Source organism: Poecilia mexicana, unplaced genomic scaffold (genome assembly GCF_051168715.1).
Source record: "Poecilia mexicana isolate PSO_F unplaced genomic scaffold, ASM5116871v1 scaffold_21, whole genome shotgun sequence".
NCBI lineage: Eukaryota > Metazoa > Chordata > Actinopteri > Cyprinodontiformes > Poeciliidae > Poecilia > Poecilia mexicana.
Window position 1 is genome coordinate 1,588,486 of NW_028263390.1, and position 18,953 is coordinate 1,607,438.

An 18,953-nucleotide genomic window follows, 5' to 3' on the forward strand; every position below is an offset into this window, starting at 1 on the left:
GAAAACCCAAAATCCCTGTCTCAAAAAATTAGAATATTATGAAAAGGTTCTCTGAACGAGCAATAAAAATAATCATCTGAATCAACAAAGTAACTCTAAACACCTGAAAAAGATTCCTGAGGCCTTTAAAAACTCCCAGCCTGGTTCATTACTCAAAACCGCAATCATGGGTCAGACTGCTGACCTGACTGCTGTCCAGAAGGCCATCACTGACATCCTCAAGCAAGAGGGTGAGAAACAGAAAGAAATTTCTGAACGAATCGGCTGTTTGCAGAGTGTTATATCAAGGCACCTCAGTGGGAAGTCAGTAGGAAGGAAAAAGTGTGGCAGAAAACGCTACACAACGAGAAGAGGTGACCGGACCCTGAGGAAGATTGTGGAGAAGGGCCGATTCCAGACCTTGGGGGAAGCAGTGGACTGAGTCTGGAGTAGAAACATCCAGAGCCACTGTGCACAGGCGTGTGCAGGAAATGGGCTACAGGTGCCGCATTCCCCAGGTCAAAGGTCAAGCCACTTTTGAACCAGAAACAGCGGCAGAAGCGCCTGACCTGGGCTACAGAGAAGCAGCACTTTGGACCACTGTTGTTCAGTGGTCCAAAGTACTTTTTTCGGATGAAAGCAAACTTTGCATGTCATTCGGAAATCAAAGTGCCAGACTCTGGAGGAAGACTGGGGAGAAGGAAATGCCAAAATGCCAGAAGTCCAGTGTCAAGTACCCACAGTCAGTGATGGTCTGGGTGCCATGTCAGCTGCTGGTGTTGGTCCACTGTGTTTTATCAAGGGCAGGATCAATGCAGCAGCTATCAGAAGATTTTGGAGCACTTCATGCTTCCATCTGCTGAAAAGTTTTATGGAGATGAAAATTTAATTTGGTCTAGAATCGGCCCTTCTCCACAATCTTCCTCAGGGTCCGGTCACCTCTTCTCGTTGTGTAGCGTTTTCTGCCTCACTTTTTCCTTCCTACTGACTTCCCACTGAGGTGCCTTGATATAACACTCTGCAAACAGCCGATTCGTTCAGAAATTTCTTTCTGTTTCTCACCCTCTTGCTTGAGGATGTCAGTGATGGCCTTCTGGACAGCAGTCAGGTCAGCAGTCTGACCCATGATTGCGGTTTTGAGTAACGAACCAGGCTGGGAGTTTTTAAAGGCCTCAGGAATCTTTTTCAGGTGTTTAGAGTTACTTTGTTGATTCAGATGATTATTTTTATTGCTCGTTCAGAGAACCTTTTCATAATATTCTAATTTTTTGAGACAGGGATTTTGGGTTTTCATGAGCTGTTTGCCAAAATCATCAAAATTAAAACAATAAAAGACCTGAAATATTTCAGTTGGTGTGCAATGAATCTAAAATATATGACAATTTAATTTTTATCATGACATTATGGAAAATAATGAACTTTATCACAATATTCTAATTTTATGACCAGCACCTGTAGTGTGCATCATCTCAAATAGATCAAAATCATATGGAAAACTATAAAATCAAATCAATGCAACATTATCTAAATTAATTTAGAAACATTCCAGTTCAGTTCTAATGGTAATACAACATAAAGAAATTCAGTTCACAATGATAAATTGATAAACAGTTAAGAACACTTAGTAACTCTTTAATCAGTGAATTTGCAGCAATCCTTCCCTCTGGGTGAGAGTAGGAGCATCTGGAACAACTGCTGGCAGTCTTAAGGTGAGAAGCAAAGGACATGTTGGTTACAATATGCGTTGTTTAAACAAACAGTATCACTGTTCATGTATTATTTAGAAAACAATAAAGCTGTGGGTGCTGTGGTGGCGCAAGGGCAAAGCACAACCCACATATGGAGGCCTCCGTCCTTGAAGCGGCTGTCGCAGGTTCCATTCCCGGCCTGGTGACCTTTGCCGCATGTTTTCCTCTTTCTCCCTTTACCCACTTTGCTGTCAATTCATTATCAAATAAAGATGACTAAAGTCAATAAAACCTTTAAAAATAGTAAAACTTCCTGCAATTTAGCCTGTGGCCAGTTTGGTATAAATGTAGCCTCATAAAAAATTACAGTAGAAAACGTTAACCCAAATCTCTGTTGCACATGGAACAGATAGAAAGTTCATATTTCAAGTTCCAACACGTACAGTGATGTACCTTGTGTCCACAAAAATACATATATTCAATTGGAATTTAATGTGAAAGACCAACACATTTTGTTCATTTTTCTTTTCAAAACAACTCAAACTCAGTCAGTGTTTATGAACAGCACTTTTCATATCTGGTCTGGAGAGACAGCAGGCGCAAATCGTGACACTGCACCTACTAATGGCACTTCCGGTGGCAGGTGTGACACCTGCCACAAGTGCCACTGCTTTCGGGACTAGCTGCCAGAGCTGCCACTGCGTTCGGCTGACTTCGGCTGACCTCGGCACCTCGTACTGGCACTTCCGCTGACACCTGCCACAAGTGCCACTGCTTTCGGGTCTAGCTGCCAGAGCTGCCACTGCGTTCGGCTGACTTCGGCTGACCTCGGCACCTCGTACTGGCACTTCCGCTGACACCTGCCACAAGTGCCACTGCTTTCGGGACTAGCTGCCAGAGCTGCCACTGCGTTCGGCTGACTTCGGCTGACCTCGGCACCTCGTACTGGCACTTCATCTGACACCTGCCATTAGTGCCACTGTTTTTGGGTCTAGCTGTCAGTGTTGCCACTGCGTTCAGCTGACTTCGGCTGACTTCGGCACCTCGTACTGGCACTTCCGCTGACACCTGCCACAAGTGCCACTGCTTTCGGGACTAGCTGCCAGAGCTGCCACTGCGTTCGGCTGACTTCGGCTGACCTCGGCACCTCGTACTGGCACTTCATCTGACACCTGCCATTAGTGCCACTGTTTTCGGGTCTAGCTGTCAGTGTTGCCACTGCGTTCAGCTGACTTCGGCTGACTTCGGCACCTTCCAAGGGTTTCCACGACCTCATACTGGCACCTCCCACGCCTCACGGACCGCTCTCTCCTATTTTTGCTGACGAGATTTAGGGCGGCCATCTTATAGCGTTCGACCGCTCCACTCAGCGTTATATGTTTAACAGGCACAATGACGTATTTGAACATTTAATCTTTCATAACACGCTGTTTTGTTACTGGAAACCTTATACATGCAACCGTATTTATAAACAGTTGTATTTTTAAAGTATTTTTAATTGTATTATACATACTTCAGCATATTTAAATATGCTTAGTGGGGAAAACAATAGAATAGGAATAGAATATTCTTTGGTGACAGCTTCTGTGTCAGATTTAATATGAATGAATTTATAATTAATGAAAATAATGGTGGATCTGGCACAAAGTATTGCATTTCCTCTTAAGTATTCTGTTCCCTTAGAAAAGCAAATATACCCTGGTCTATTTTTTATACAGTCTCAAATTTCAGTTTCCAATAAACAGCCTCAGTGAAAACATGTTGACAGTTGCCATAAGCTGTCACTTGTGCCACGGGCTTCTGGGTAAGGTGCCACTTGTGCCACCTTACCACTGGGTAAGGTGGCACAAGTAAGGTGCCCATGGATGCCACAGGCTGCTAACCTCATTCTCTATCTGTTTCAGATAGAATGTAGCATATGAATAACTTTAGTTCAAATAGAAATAAAATATATCTTAATTCCAACATAATTCTCATACATATTTAAATATACAGCTGGTGTTCAGACTTAAACAGAGAAAGACAACTCCTGCACTGTCAGATGGGACCTCTTCTGCAACAGCTGATAATAGCTACCACTAGGTACCTACCACTACAACTGACACTCGGTTGCCATGGTATGTCAGTGCTGACAAGCTCCTGTCAATTCCGGATTATAATTATTTTCATACAGTGACCTTAATATAATGCTATTGATTATTAAACCGGGTAAGTTCACTAATATTGACTTATTAGTTAATATTTGTGACAGTGGCAACATGAGATATTGACAATTCCAGAGTAACATTATGTTCAGCATGGTTCCATGACAGTGCACAGGATGTCATAAGTTATGACTATTATCTAATAGACCAGGCAGCCACTATAACTTTCATTGTTTTTTGTTAAGGTAATGCAATTTTTAAAAAAAGCAACATGTTATCATAATTTTCCAAAAATGCCTGTTAACCAGTTTTAAAGAGTTATTACTTATTATTTAATACATTTAATCTCTGCTATTTTTCATTATTTGTCAAGTTCATTACAGATTTGTGTGGCATACATGAAGGTTGCTTCTCTGTGTTTGTTTCTGGTTCTGTTCATTGTCTTCAAAGTTTTCTTATTCAAAGATGAGAGAATGACTAAAATCTGAGCTACAAAATGCATTTCAACAGCATTTTCAAGGCAGCAGGAGGACTTTCACTTTCAAGTTAAACCACCTTCAAATTTTTTACACTAATATTGAATAATGATAAGTCAAAACACAAAGTACGTACATCTCAAAAACTTTGACAATGTGTGAATCTTAAGCACCATTAAGAACAAGATTGTTACATATTTTTGGAAATAAAAATTACTTTAGTTTATACTTAAGATGTAAATGCTTTTTTCAAAGAAAATTGTGCTGTTTACATATTATTTTATTTGGCAGATATGTTTCAACATTTTTTAAAGTTTATGTCACAAAGTATATGCATAGTAATTGATTTGTCAATATTTATTAGCCATTGTATGTAAATACTTTAAACAGCAATAACATATGATTTAAGTTTTCAATAGCCAAGAACTAAAATATTTGTGTATTATAAAATCCCTCTCTGAAATCATTTGAAGTCTACTGTAAAATTCATGTTTAGTGTGAATTTACTACATCATGATCAAATAACTTATTATTCATCCATGAGAAATTATAATCATTACGCTTAAAAATTATTTTTCAAACTTTATTAATTTCTACAATATACGTTTTACACAACTGCTACGTATTTCCATCTTGGCCAAAGCCCTATCTGGCAACCCAACGGGGTTCAACAGGTTCCACTGTAATGGTGATACTTAGTGGTAGATTCAATTACTTTGGCCATCTTCCTTCAATTAAATTAAGTCAAAAATATTCAAGGATAATTAACTAATACAATTACCATTGAAATACAAATTTATAAACAGGCAATATAAATAACACGTTTTCCAAAAACTGTCATTGCCATCCCCCAAAACATCGGCACCAGTTGTGACAGCTCTGAAACATTCTGGACACCTAACGGCAGCTCTAGTGGAGGCCAGACTCAGCTGTTACAAAGGTGCCGAAACCAATGGCATCCCTGATACCTGCTGTGTATTTGATTAATTCAAAGACGAAAGGAGTCGGCTGGATTATTCAGATGAACTTTAGTGAATAAATAGGATGAACGAAACGTCCAAAACGTGTAGGAATTCAGCTAACATAAGTATTTCTGCGAAAAAAAACTCTTATTAAATTCTGTCTTCTTCGTCTGTCTTTAAGTTCTTCTTCTACTAGTAATAAAGCATCATGGGATATGTAGTCCATTTGCCGAAGTCAGTGGCAACACTGACAGCTAGACCCGAAAACAGTGGCACTAATGGCAGGTGTCAGCGGAAGTGCCAGTACGAGGTGCCGAGGTCAGCCGAAGTCAGCCGAACGCAGTGGCAGCTCTGGCAGCTAGTCCCGAAAGCAGTGGCACTTGTGGCAGGTGTCAGCGGAAGTGCCAGTACGAGGTGCCAAGGTCAGCCGAAGTCAGCCGAACGCAGTGGCAGCACTGGCAGCTAGTCCCGAAAGCAGTGGCACTTGTGGCAGGTGTCACACCTGCCACCGGAAGTGCCATTAGTAGGTGCGGTGTCACGATTTGCGCTCGGCCCTGCTGCTGATCTGGACTTTGACTAACACATGAATATATTTTGTTTTAAATAATTCCACTGTAACCCTGGCTTTATGTTTAGGGTGGATGTCCTGCTGGAAGCTGAACTTCACCCAGCCTCAAGTCTTTAGATTAACAGCATTTCTCTGTGTTTTGCTCCATCCATCTTCTGTCAACTCTGTCCATCATCCCTGATCCTGCTGAAGAGAAACAACCCCAGAGCATGATGCTGCCACCACCATATATGACAGTGGGGATGGTGTGTTCAGAGTGATGTGCAGTTGTGCAGTCTTAGTTCTCTATAGCATTTTGTTTTTTGGCTAAAAACTAATTTTTTTTGTCTACTCTGAAAGCTCCTTCTTCCACATGTTTGCTGTGTCCAACATGGCAAATGGGACTTCTTATGATTTTATTTTAACGTTGGCTTTCTTCCATATAGATCATATTTGTGCAGTGATGACTAATAGCTTTCCTGTGGACAGATCCCCCCTCTGAGCTGTGGATCATTTGGTCCAGAGTCACTAAGGGCCTCTCAGCTGCATCTCTGGTTAGAGCTCTCCTTGTTCAGCTGGAAGTTAAGGTGGATGGCCTTGTCATGGTAGGTTAACAGTTGTGCCGTATTCTTTCCATTTCCACATGATGGACAGTCATGTCCAATAAGCTTCTCCACAGCTTCTCCCTGATCTGCTCTGTTCCTTGGACTTCATGATGCTGTTTGCTCCCAAATATTCTCTGAACCTCTGAGGAGTCATAGAGCCCCAGAGGTACTGAGATTAGATTATGATATACATATTTGTATTAAGTTAGAAGGACATTCCCACTTACCTAAATGAAAATAACTAAAGCATACAGTATATCAGCTAAATGTTATAACACACCTCATGCTGGTTAATGTTTTCTAATACCTGACAAATAAAAATTATTTAATGATACAAAAATAAGTTGTTCAGTACTATGAAGTTAAAGTTGAGTGTTTCCCAACCTTGGTCCTCAAGGCTCACTGTCCTGCATGTTTTAGAAATTTCCCTGCTTTAATGCACCTCATTCACCTGATTGCAGTTCAGCAAACACCTGCTAATTGAAATCACCTGTGCCGAAGCAAGGAAACACCTAAAACATGCAGGGCAATGTGCCTTGAGGACCAGGGTTGGGAAACACTGGACTAATGCACAGTCAGTAGCTGGTGATAATGTCCCCTCTCTGTAAAAAGAACAAAAAATATAAGAATAAGTTAGAAGCGTATACTGCGCAAGAAACATCTGAAAATGTTGTCAAAAATGTTTTTATTGTATTTCTCTATCATTGCCCACAGATGTTGGGTTACATCCTGTAACCCAACATCTTTGCTATATAACAGTGTTTCTCAACCCTGGTCCTCACTGCCACACTGTCCTGCATGTATTTGGTGTTTCCCTTCTGCCAATTCAGATACACCTGAATTGTATCTCTGGGTGATTAACAGGCTTCTGCAGTACTTGATGTCATGGAATCATTTGAATCAGCTGTTCTGGAATAGAGGCACATCTAAAACATGCAGAGCAGGGGGGTGGTGAGGACCAGGGTTGAGAAACACTGTGATATAAGATGTTAAGACTCACTTTTTGTCCAGCCATGCATGAATTGACACAAATGAACCAGTGACTGGATCCACAAACCTAAACACAGAAACTCTAAGTGTATGAGTGAATACCATCAGATAGTGAAAGTTACACTGAAACTAGAAATGAGGTGAAACATGATGTGAGTGTTTATGTCTACAGAAGTCCTCGGTGCCTCTGGCCTCACGCCAACATGGATGTTTCTGGTTCACTTCTTCATGATTGAAGACAACTCCAGAATCATGCTCTGAAAGACAAAAAACATTTGTGGTTAGTCTTTTGTTATCCAAAAAGTAGGTTTTTCTCTTTTGAAAGTTTTTTTTTTTTTTTTAAAGACTTAATATTTCTATGTTTCCACCATATACATTATTCTGCCTTCTCCGGGTCAGGGGGGTTGTCCTGCCTCAAGTGGAGGAGTTTACTTAAACTCACGCCAAGAACCCCAGATACTTACCAGATACTTATCTGGGGTTCTTGTTCACGAATGGGGGAAGAAGGAAGTGGGAGATCAACAGGCGGATTGGGACAGCGTTTGCTGTGAAACGGGCGCTGTACCGGTCCGTCATGGTGAAGAGAGAGCTGAGTCAAAAAGAGAAGTTCTCGATTTACCGGTCGATCTACCTTCCCACCCTCAAGAGCTTTGGGTCATGACCGAAAGAACGAGGTCCCGGATACACGCGGCCGAAATGGGTTTTCTCCGTAGGGTGGCTGGGCTCTCCCTTAGAGATAGGGTGAGAAGCTCGGTCATCCGGGAGGGACTCAGAGTAGAGCTGCTGCTCCTCCACGTCGAGAGGAGCCAGTTGAGGTGGCTCGGGCATCTGGTCAGGATGCCTCCTGGATGCCTCCCTGGTGAGGTGTTCTGGGAACGTCCCACCGGGAGGAGGCCCCGGGGAAGACCCACGACGCTGGAGGGACTATGTCTCTCAGCTGGCCTGGGAACGCCTTGGGATTCCCCCGGAGGAGCTGGAAGAAGTGGTTGGGGAGAGGGAAGTCTGGGTCTCCTTCTTAAGCTGCTACCCCTGCGACCCGACCCCGGATAAGCAGAAGAGGATGGATGGATGGATGGATGGATGGATGGATGGATGGATGGATGGATGGATGGATGGATGGATGGATGGATGGATGGATGGATGGATGGATGGATGGATGGATGGATGGATGGATGGATGGATGGATGGATATTATTCTGCAATCTATATCTTGAGTTATATCTTCACAGGTCTGCCTAAAGAAAAATCAATCCTCCAGCTGCAGCTGATCCAGAACACTGCTGCTGGTGTTCTGACTAAAACCAAGAAGATAGAGAACATCACACCAGTTCTAAAGTCCTTCACTGAGAGAATAGACTTTAAAATACTGTTAGTTTATAAATTACTGAACAACGTAGCACCACAATACATTAAAGGCCTGCTGTTGTTGTATCAACCTTCCAGACCTCTTAGCAAATTAGTTCATGAAACATTACTTTGTAAAATGTTTTGATCTTCACTGCTAAACATGGTGAACTGCTGAACACATACCAAGTGTTCTCAATTTAGTCTTAAGCTGAATTTGATTTAGTTTAAAGTTAATTTGTCCTCATTTCAAATTATTTATTAAATGTACATACTCATTCTGAGCTGTGATATTACTGCATTATTTAATTGGTTATTGAATGTATTATTTATTCTGGTGGTTTTCATTGTTCTTTCATTTTTACTTACAGTAGTTTAGCTCAGTGCTACTAAATTAGTGAGTTTTATGATCCACCACCCGATAATCAGTTTTGAGCTGTACTACTATATCTTGCTAATAAATATAGAAATAAAATTTTGTTAATACATTCTTATATTTTGGAGAGAAGTTCTTTGTTTTCCATAAGTGTGCAGAACTTATTCTCTCCTCAGTGCTAAACATAATCTTTTAGCTACTGTTATTTAATATCAAACCTCATCAGGCAAGTGATCACAAAACAATAACTGAGATGGAAAACTATTTGATTACTATTTCCTGATAATCAGGTGCTGTCTCCAGTTGGTAATTTTGAGCCTACTAAATACAACTGAATGGCTGAAAAATAAAAGTATCTTTATCTGAAATGTTTGACTTGTAGAACTGGTAAGATATGCATTAATAAACATATTGTTCAGACTCCAACAAGTCATGTCGGTTGAGATGGATATTAATATAAATCTCTTCAAACTTCTCTGGTGTACAAAACATAATTTTATCCTAGTCTCTAAATAATAGCATTAAATAATGCTCCTGTGTGCATGGTGATGGAGCTCATTCTACTGATCTAACTCATACATATTTAGGTGGTCTTATTTGAAGACTAGACTGGAGCATTGTGCATTAGATCTACATCTAAATACCCTCCACACAAAATTAGACAACAGCACAGTTTTCACAGATTTCTTGTATGGCTTGGTAAGTTTTGGGGTGTTTTTTCATAGCAGAGATTTGTGTTACATTCTCTTCATAGGACTTATGAGAAAAGTTTGTTTTTTAATATCATTTTGTCCTATCAACTGAGACATTTCTTTTTTACCAGAAAATCATAACATCATCTGTTATGATGTGTCATCATCATGAAATGCTCTGGGTTAAGAACCAGGACCGGTCTGGGTGTCCTGTTACTACAGGAGAGAATAACACAAATCTAAAAATCTCTCTCTTCTACTCCACTGAATCAAATATGCGTGGTTTTATTGCATCAGCACAAAAAAAAATAAAAACATTTTCAGCATTATATTAGGTTAAGCAAAATATAGGGTGCTACAGTTTTCACTAGAAGGAATGTGTTTTTACCATGGACATCCTCCTCCCAGAGGCGGGGGGTGGTGGGGTCATCACTGGGCTTTCCCCCTGGTTGAAGTGCTGGGCTTCGGTATCTGTTCCACTCTGAGAGGCGCCGCTGTCAGACGGACTGGCGAGCTTGGCCTCTGACAGTCCTCGGGACATAAAGCTGCACTTCCTGGCTGTGGGATAGTGGTCGCTCTCTGGAGAATCACTCATGTCGCTGAGTTCCTTGCAGACACTGACTTTACTCTGCTTCCTCTGAGGGATCCTCAGGGCAGCTGGGATCTCAATATGGCTGGCCACCAGCGTTGAACGCGGTCCTGCAAAGTGAGGCTTACCAGAGCAATGAGGTCCATTTGACTCATCACTGCTGAAGGACGGTTTTCTATTCTCCAGAGTGTGCCGCCGCTCCACAGCCCCCAGTTGCCTCAAATGCTGGATGTCACCTTGGCTCGGCCGGAACGTCTGTCCAGGATGCTGCTGTGAGATGTCCATGCCTTCTGTGTTCTGGCAACCTGGTGGAACCAAGTTACAAGGCAGCACATCTCTTTGAGCATCCTTGTAAGGATCTGATGAAACAGGATTGGCAACTTGAGTCAGCTGGATCAGCCTTTGTGGTGAGGAGTTAGTGAGAACACAAATCTGTTGCACTATAGAATTTTTCTTTGACCTGCAGACACTGTCATCATCTCCATATTTGTATCCATAAAGGATTTGCTTGATCTTCTTCACACCCAGATGGAAAATCTCCAGAAGGTTGAGAAATAAAGACACTCCGGCAATGACAAGCATGAACACCATAAAAATATTTTTCTCTGTAGGCCTTGACACAAAACAGTCAACACTGTTGGGGCACGGCAGTCTCTCACACTTGTACAGAGGAGATAATCCAATGCCAAAAAGAGCACACTGACCAATGATGAAACCCACCTCCACCACTGACCTGGTCAGGATATGAAAAACATATGTGCGCAGCAATGATCCTCTGAGTGGAGCTTTCCTGACTTTCTTCTGTTCGTCTAACTTCCTGAGCTCCCGCTCGATTCTCTTGTGGTCCTCTTGGTCAGTATCTGGCCCCTCCAGCTCTGCCTTCAGGCAGGCCTTTTTTCTGTGCCTCTCTTTTTCAAGGGTTCTCAGGCGATAGAGAGCATGGCCCATGTAGACCAGAGAGGGAGAGGACACAAAGATGATCTGCAGGACCCAGTAGCGTATGAGGGAGATAGGGAATGCCTGGTCATAGCAGACAGTCTTGCAGCCTGGCTGCTCTGTGTTGCAGACAAACTCACTTTGCTCATCGTCCCAAACATCCTCTGCTGCAACGCCAAGTACAAGCATCCGGAAGATAAAGAGGATAGTGAGCCAGATTTTCCCCACAATGGTCGAATGAATGTGGACCTCTTCTAAGATGCTCCCCAACAAGTTCCAGTCTCCCATCTTCTCTCACATTATTAGTAGCTGAGTGAATAAAGAAGATAACATGTATTGCAAGACTTTTATGTTAATGTTTTAAATGTCAAAGGAAAAGCTGTACTTACCAGTCTTCTAGAGCCCTTGCTTTGTGTATTTGATCATAAAGATCTTAAAAAAAAGATGATCCATCTGCAGCAACATCAGGACTCATTAACTGTCCCTTGAAGACTGCTAAAACCCCACTGTGCTCTGTGGCCGACTCTATTTCAATGTTGCTGCTAACTAGGTCTCTAGTTTGAAGCTATTGATCCTCCACACAGGCCTATAACACCCCGAGGTCAGTTTCATCCTGCCACACTTTTATCAGAACACTAAACTGGAAATAGCGCTGACTAAGGTGTCAATATTCAGCTTTGTCCAAAGCTTTCAGGCTTCCTAAGGCTCCAGGGGCAGTACAACATGACTAAAACAACGAAGACTCAACAAGTTTCTCCATTACTCTGGATCTTGCAGGTTAGGTTACTTAGAGTAGCAGCAGCTCAGGCACTCAGTATCCACAGGCTTTTGTGCTTGACCCTGCCATCACTGACTTGATCTGGAGCCTTTCTGGATGAAACCCTCTTCATCCCTTCCTGTTTGAATATAGTGAATGAAGGCCATTCATGTAGGAAAATCTTATGCAAGTCCATCTAGTCATTTGTGCACACTCTTAAATCAATACCTTGTGATTCCTTTTCAGCATTCAGTCTTCACTGTTAAAAGTCTTTCAGTATCTTGTTAGTAGACTTGTAAACTTGTTAGTATCTATCCACTCTGTCTAGAAAAATCTGTTCTCATTTCTTGTCCACAGCCTTCTCCAGGTTAGCCCACAGACTGTCTGTTCAATTTAGTTTTGGAATTTTGCTGTACCATTTCAAAGCCTTCACAAAGTCGTTCTCATGTGAATTTAGATGACAGTATAATATTAGAGTCTATGAAAAAAATCAAGCTCCCCTGACTCCTCCCCGGGGCCAGCCCAAGGCATAAGTAAACCAAGCAGCCGCTTAGGGCCCCAAGGCCACTAAGGGGCTCCCTCAGCGGAGCTGATTATTTTTTAAGCCAGTTTGTTTATAGAAGATAGGATTATAGTTTATGCATTTAAAGCCAGACCAATCACACCGCTGGCGCCTCTGCACGTTGCCTCTGCGTGTTGCCTATGCGTATTGCCTCGTGACTGCAGCAGCTGGATTAAGTTAACCTCTTCGCGGATCGTGTGTGCCTCCTTTCATTCAAACTGGACACAGGCTGCCCTGTATGGATATTTACATCAACCCCATGTGAGGAATTATTTTTCTTTCCAGAGTTTTTGATCAAGGTAGGAGTTTAAATTCCATTGCGTTAGTTCTGGTAGTGCAGCTCTACGTGAACCGCAGGAATAACTTGTAGTTGCGCCAGGGCCGGCCCAAGCCTCTATGGGGCCCTAAGTGAAATTTGATTTTGGGGCCCTCTAGATCTGCTAACAATGTGGACTGGCTGCAATCAGGAGCCCGATCATTAGATCATTCAGACACCTGCTATAAACTTATTGCATCTCTGGCAGTGCTGTTTACATTATATACATGTATAAAAGGATACATTTATTGGCCAACTGATTTATCGACCAGTTGATTTCTGGGCACCAATTTCCTTAATTTTGGGGGACTGTGATCAGTCGATACTTACACATGAAGCCCATCTTATCCCCTGATCTTATTATCATCAGTAAAGGTTTAAAAGTCAGCCTCTGTCCTTTTCTGCTCTACAGTAAGAGGTTTGACTGACAGACCGACCCACCAGGTCAGGTCTCCAACTCATCATGCAACTCAATTGCACGTTTACAATTAACAATATTCACCCCACTGTGACTTTCTTGCTATATTTAGTGACATTTCAGACCAAAAACGAAATTTATATCAGCAAAAATCAAAATTGGCAGGTCAGGCTTTTTAAACATTAGTAACCAGAGATTGGTCAGAAAACTGCAATTGGTGCAGCCCTTCATACACACATATTCATGACATTCTTTGATTAAATAAATTTCTCTTAAGCATAACTCCAAAAGCTAAAAATTTTATTTATACCAGGCGAGTCTTTCTCCCCTGAGAATGTGGACCGGTACTGGACTGATTCTGTGCAGGGTTTCCCCCAGAAATCTTGCTAAGCCAGGTGGTCGGGGCGCGGTGGTGGTCCACCATGTTTTTGTATTAAAATATTTTAAGTAGGCAGGGAATGTATAAATATTACTGGGTAATTATATGTCACTGGAAAACATCGCCAGTGAAACGCTATCTAAACCCACAACAAAAAATCAAAACATCCATTTAGTTTCTTGAGATCCTGAAGTGTTTTCATTTTGTACTGAGGGCGATGAGATTAAGTTTGGATTGCTACAAGATGAGCATGACTTCATGGAATGCGGAGCACCTAGATAATAGGGACCATTCATCTATCCTGTAAACCCCTCCAAAAACGAATTATTTGGAAAACGCAGAAAGAGGGGTAGAATAAGTCAGGATTCTTGCTGAAGCGGAAAACTAGAGCGCAGTGCGCAAGACCAGAACGAGTAAACATTGGGGGCTGGTGTTCTGTTGGGACGCCGAATGATTGATCGCTGTACGCCTGGCACAAACAGACGGCTGCAACTGGCAGAAAGGAACTACAACTGCAACTGCAACTGCAACTGACAGAACTGGCAATAGGCCTCCACTGAGGGGGTCTCCTCTGTGGACCTCCACTGAGGGGGTTCCTCGGTAGCCCTGGGGTCCTAAGCGGCTGCTTAGTTTGCAGCTTGGGCTGGCCTTAATTTTTTGCATTATTTTTCCTGTTACAGTATGCATAAAACCATATCAAATGCGTTGTCCACTTAGTCAGACAGAGTTAATGTGCACAGCTGCACTGAGATCTGAGAAAGTCGTCCCATTAAATTGGGCAACAGTTTCTGTGGCCCTTATTAAAAACTCAACAGACACGAAATTGAAGAATTACGGAAGCCACATTAGCAGCATTTAATTAAATCTCCTGTTTGTTGTGCATTGCTGCACAGCGCCACGGATTTAACTCATCATGCAGGGCCGGTTCAAGGCTGTATGAGGACCGGAGCAGAAGTTGACTTGGGGCCCCTTTTGTTGCTAAAATCATCAGCACCTCTAACAGCTTCGTAGATTTAATGAAATCTGGGATAGTGGGAGTAGTTTAAATGGACAACCTAACAAGCAATAAGTTATAATCGCAGTTTACTAATTTGTATTTGTGAACAACAGAGCTCAAACTCAAAGATTAAACTCATAGCATCAGATTGTTGCTATGGTAACAAAACAAAATTAATATTGTTCTTTGAACTTTTACAAAATAAACTTGCCAGTTCTTAGATAAAATGTTAAACAATTTAAAATCTTTTAGTATATGTATGCTGAAACCATTAAATCAAACTTAGCAGCATTTATAATCTCAATAAACAAATGTTACATTTAAGTATCTGTGGTCTGTGATAAAATATTAGCATTTATGGGGCCCTGAAGCCCTGGGGCCGTATGGAGTCACTGACTTAATTTGGATTAAACAGAAGTGCAAATAATTGATATTCTTTTTAAATGGTTCGATAGAACCCAGGTTAAGAACCACTGCCCTAGAGGATTTGGAATCCTGTGATCGCCATGTTGCTTCCCTTTGCAACTTTCTAAACTGCTAACATTGCAAAACATCCTCAAACAATTCACTACTCGATGGTGAGTCACCGGTTACCATCATGTTTAAACATAAAATAGAGAATTACATGCTGCCAGTTAGCATTAGCTGCTAACTCAGCTAAATGCTGTTACAGGTGAGTCCGATCCATTTATCCCAGTAATGACTGAATGTGAAAGGAAATTAAGTAAGCTGAATTAAAGGCAATACCTTTAATATTTAAAGGAATTTTCCCATTTCTAAATCTTAACCATTTTTATGATGGTTTTGTTTATTTTATTTCATGCTCATGCAGCAGTGAAGTCTGGTACCAATGACAATTTTTGTTTGTACATTAATCAGTCTGGCTTTAATCTAAATTATCATCTGTGAATTAGGAACTTAAAAGTGCATTTTTTTTTCACTAAATCATTCTGAAAATAATCTCACAATAATAATGTTTTTGATCATCTTATTTCAACACTACATGACTTGGAACTGATTTACAATTCTTTTTAAATTTACTATTTAATACTGTGGGGATTGCTCTCAATAGTTGTGAAATAACATTACACACAAAACAGAACTGTTATGTTCTCAAAACGCCAGAAAGATTAAACGACTGTGGATAAACTATCAAAATGACCTTAAAGAACAACAACAAAAAAGAAAAATACATTTAATTCAACTGAAAAATGCAAAACAAAACCATGCAATCATGTATCTACATTCTTCCAGTATGGTGAACTGAAACTATCATCTGCCATTTTAAGACATGTACAATTATGTATCAGTGTGCTTTTAATCATGCCCTCACATTTAAAGATTTTCCACCTACATTTTCTCTGTGATCAAAATGGTAAACAGTAATGGTACACTCAAACTCAAATTTCAATTATGTCTATTTCACCTTCAATATAATATTCAAATAATCACAGCAAGCTATTCTCTAGATGTTATTTCAGGATTACTACATCTTGTTTTATTGTAAAAATCAAGCATTTTTTTGCAATTACTTTTACTAGTAAACACAAAATCTATCAAGTATTCTTGGTCAGGAAGGTTCTTGGTCAGGAAGGTGACCAAGAACCTGATGGTCACTCTGTCAGATATTCAGTGTTCCTCTGTGGACAGAGGAGAAACAGCTGAGTACCAACAATCCTATGCGTCAATCATTATTTATATCCTCTATCTATTTTTTATATTTCTCTACCTGAGGACTCTATTTTATTTACAATTGACATCGACAGTCTGTACACTAATACTGACATATTAGTCAGTATTAGTGTATACTAATATACACTAATACTAATACTATAACATATATATTAAAATATATGTTTAAATATATTTAAAAAATATATTTAAACATATTTTTTAAATATGTTTTTTAAACATATTTAAAAAATATGTTTTTAAAAATATATTTAAAAACATATTTTTAAAATATCCCAGTTCAAGGAGGCCAGATTAAGAACACACACAATTACTGTATTAGAGATAAATTTAAAAAGAAATGACTTTATATTCGATGGCCAATTTTTCTTACAGATTAAGGGCACAGCCATGGGCAAAATATTTGCAGCGGCCTATGCAAATATTTTCATGGCCGAGTGGGAGGCCAGGGCCCTTAGTATGTGCAGGAAAGCTTCCCTACACTACTGCAGGTACCAGGATGACATCTGGGGGTCTGGACCCATTCTGAAGCAGAATTTCAGGAATTCCTCCAGCACCTGAATACACATAATCCATCCATCAAAGTAAAGTCCACTACCAGCGTTAAAGTGGTCGATTTCCTGGACACCACCACATACAAGCAGGGTCGACCCAAGGCAAAGCAAACTAAGAAGCCAAATAGGGCCCTGGGGCTACCAAGGGGCCCCCTCAGTGGAGCTGATTTATTTATTTATTTCTTTAGTTAAAAAAAAAAAAAAGAAATGTCATTATAATATCAAAAACAGACAATTTCACTATGAAGTGCTTTGTTTTTATAATAATATATATTTCATAATGTATGTAGAAATAATTTTATTGATAAAAAGACAAAACAACAACAACAACAACAAACAAACAAAACAATTGCTCTTCGAGGGCCTCTGGTGGCCGCGGTAGGTAACGCACGCTTCACCTGAATCACGAGCTGCATCCAAAGCTCCGGTCAGAAGTTCAATAAGCGAAACATTGTCTCAAAAAGCACTTATCCTTCAGGGAGGGAGAAAAGAAAGAGGAAGAATAGAAAAAACGCCAAGGTGAAGGTTTGTTTTAATGTGTCTTGCTAATGTAATGTAAAAGATTTGTAAAGCTGCGAATAGAAAATTAGCTTGAACGGTCCAGTTCAAGAGCCAAACATTTATGCCTTTGTGTTTATATCTTTGTGTTTGTGTGAAACTGAATTTAACTTGAAATTAGTTGATTCTCATGGTTGGCTCTGTATATTTCCGAGGTATTTTTGGCTTCAAAACGCCGTGTTTGATAACCTTTGATCAAATATCAAACATTTAGAAGTTGTAATTATCAATAACAATAATTCCTCCAGCATTAATTATTTTTGTAACAATAACAATAACAATGATTATTGTTATTGTTATCAATAACAATAATTACAATCATTAGCACACTGAGAAACTTCTCAAACATTGAGAAGTTTTAATTATTGTTTTAATTATTATTAATTATTGTTAATAACAATAACTAAAACTTCTCAATGTTTGATATTGTCTAGTAAAATGTTTGACATCAGACTACATGGCTGCCTGCTGCATTAATATATCGATGAGCTCCTCTACGCTGTAGTTGGGGATATGTTATTTGCTGCTGAACATAATCATTTTGTGGCTAAAACAAACATTTTACATCAACTTCTAAGTTATGTGAAACTTCTGTTAAAATCATTTCAAGGCTCAGAATCAACCCGGTAAAATTACTCACCTGGTATAAATAACATTTTTGGCTATTGGAGTAACACCTAAGAGAAATTTATTTAATCAAAGAATGTCATGAATATGTGTGTGGGGCTGCACCGATTGCAGTTTTCTGGCTGATCCCAGGTTACCAATCTTTAAAAAGCCTGACGTGCCGATTTTGATTTTGGCTGGTATGAATTTCTTTTGTCTGAAATGTTGCTAGCAAGAAAGTCAGAGTTGGCAACAGTGAGGTGAATATTGTAAACGTTCGGACATGACCTGGTGGGTTGGTCTGTCAGTCAAACCTCTCACTGGAGAGCAGAAGAGGACAGAGGCTGATTTTTAAACCTTTGCTGATGAAAATAAGATCAGGGGATAAGATGGGCTTCACGTATAAGTATCGGCCAATCACAATCCCCCAAAATTAAGGAAATCGGTGCCCAGAAATCAACTGCTTGATAAATCACTTGGCCAATAAATGTATCTTATGTATATAATGTAAACAGCACTGCCAGAGATACAATAAGTTTATAGCAGGTGTGTGAATGATCTAATGATCGGACTGCTGATTGCAGCCAGTCCACATTGTTAGCAGAACAAGAGGGCCCCAAAACCAAATTTCACTTAGGGCCCCATGGAGGCTTGGGCCTGCCCTGCTTCTCCCTGTGGTTCTACTGCCATCTGCAGACATACATCACATTCAAACACAACCAATCAGAGCTAGGAGGAGGGTGTTAGCACTGTCAATCAGCTGGTGTACCCACTGCTTACCACATC

General features: G+C 40.5%; 1 protein-coding gene across 1 annotated transcript; it reads right to left on the reverse strand.

Annotated features, from left to right (window-relative positions):
• Positions 1 to 10,170: 10,170 nt before the first annotated feature.
• On the reverse strand, positions 10,171 to 11,653 carry gja10b (gap junction protein alpha 10 b). Its single transcript, XM_015011343.2, has one exon. It carries the CDS (start codon positions 11,614 to 11,616, stop codon positions 10,171 to 10,173), a length of 1,446 nt encoding a protein of 481 aa, XP_014866829.2. The 5' UTR covers positions 11,617 to 11,653.
• Positions 11,654 to 18,953: the final 7,300 nt, after the last annotated feature.

What these genes read in the sequence shown, in the direction of transcription:
- gja10b (XM_015011343.2), bottom strand. Translation starts at nt 11,616, where the DNA reads ATGGGAGACTGGAACTTGTTGGGGAGCATCTTAGAAGAGGTCCACATT.